Genomic DNA, 1,011 nt, shown 5'->3' on the forward strand with positions numbered 1-1,011 from the left:
GCCTCTCCTCTCCTCTCCTCTCCTCTGCTCCCCGGCACCCCACCCTGCACTCCGTCAGGCAACCGCTCTCCGGGGCGCGGTGGCCCCGGGGCCGGCGGCAAAGGCAGCCGCAGCGCGCGCAGCCCCGGGGGCGCAGGCAGCCCGCAGCGGCCCCAGCGCGGAGCAGCACCTGCACCCTGCAGCAGGCAGAGCGGCCCCAGCCACCAYCCTGTGGGGCTGCCGCCCCACCACCTCCCCCTCCCTGAGGGCCGGGACCCGCGCGGGGCAAGAGATACCTTCTTTGCTGGAGTTCGGGGGCTTGGGCTTCTCCCAGGGCGCCATGGGCTTGTCCTCATCCTGCCCCTCCATCATGGCCTTCTCGCCAGGCAGGTACCAGGTGGAGTTGTGCTCTGCCATCAGGGAGTCCAGGTCAATGGTACTCATGGCACCCTTGACGCCCTCCGAGCAACAGCTGCCCAAGTCAGTGTCCCCGTTCTGCCCTGCGCACTCCCCCTTTTTGCTCTTCAGCCCCAGGGGCTGGTCCTCCGAGATGCTGAACTGCTGCCGCTGGAGCTGGATCTGCGCCTGCAGGATCTCCAGCGGGTGGATCTCATCCTGGGCTGAGGTGCTCGTGGGGGTCCGCACCTGCTCCATGCCCGGCGTGCCAGGGTGGGCGCCCGCCGTGGTGCTGAGCCCGTAGCTGTCGGGGGTCGAGGTAGATGTATTGAGGAGGCCAAGGGCCAGGGGCTTCTGTCCGTTGAGAAGGGCGTGCTCCCCCCGGGGCAGCTTGGGCGAGCCGCCCAGCAGCGGGCTGCGCGTGGGCTTGGAGACGGCGTTGTCGGAGCTGGACGACACCTCGTCCTCGTTGCCGTAGCTGGTGCTGACCTCGTCGGGGAAGTCCACGTGGGGGGAACTGCCGTCTGACTTGGTCACGCTCTGAATGCCGCTGTCCAGCGAGGACATGAGGTCGGGCTGCTCGCCCAGCAGCAGCTCGCCGCCCTTGCCCCACGACGGCGAGGTCAGCGGCTTGTC

The 1,011-nt window shown here is 69.4% G+C and overlaps 1 protein-coding gene across 1 annotated transcript in view; it reads right to left on the reverse strand.

The window, feature by feature from the left end:
- Positions 1 to 1,011, reverse strand: part of MN1 (MN1 proto-oncogene, transcriptional regulator) — a 39,018-nt gene that overhangs the window by 35,063 nt on the left and 2,944 nt on the right. The window contains exon 2 of the mRNA XM_085309719.1: positions 276 to 1,005. Coding sequence (XP_085165845.1) covers positions 276 to 1,005 — 730 coding nt within the window. The remainder of the gene's footprint in view (positions 1 to 275; positions 1,006 to 1,011) is intronic.

The sequence above is a fragment of the Rhea americana genome, unplaced genomic scaffold (genome assembly GCF_003343005.1).
Source record: "Rhea americana isolate MKP2758 unplaced genomic scaffold, rheAme1 scaffold_301, whole genome shotgun sequence".
NCBI lineage: Eukaryota > Metazoa > Chordata > Aves > Rheiformes > Rheidae > Rhea > Rhea americana.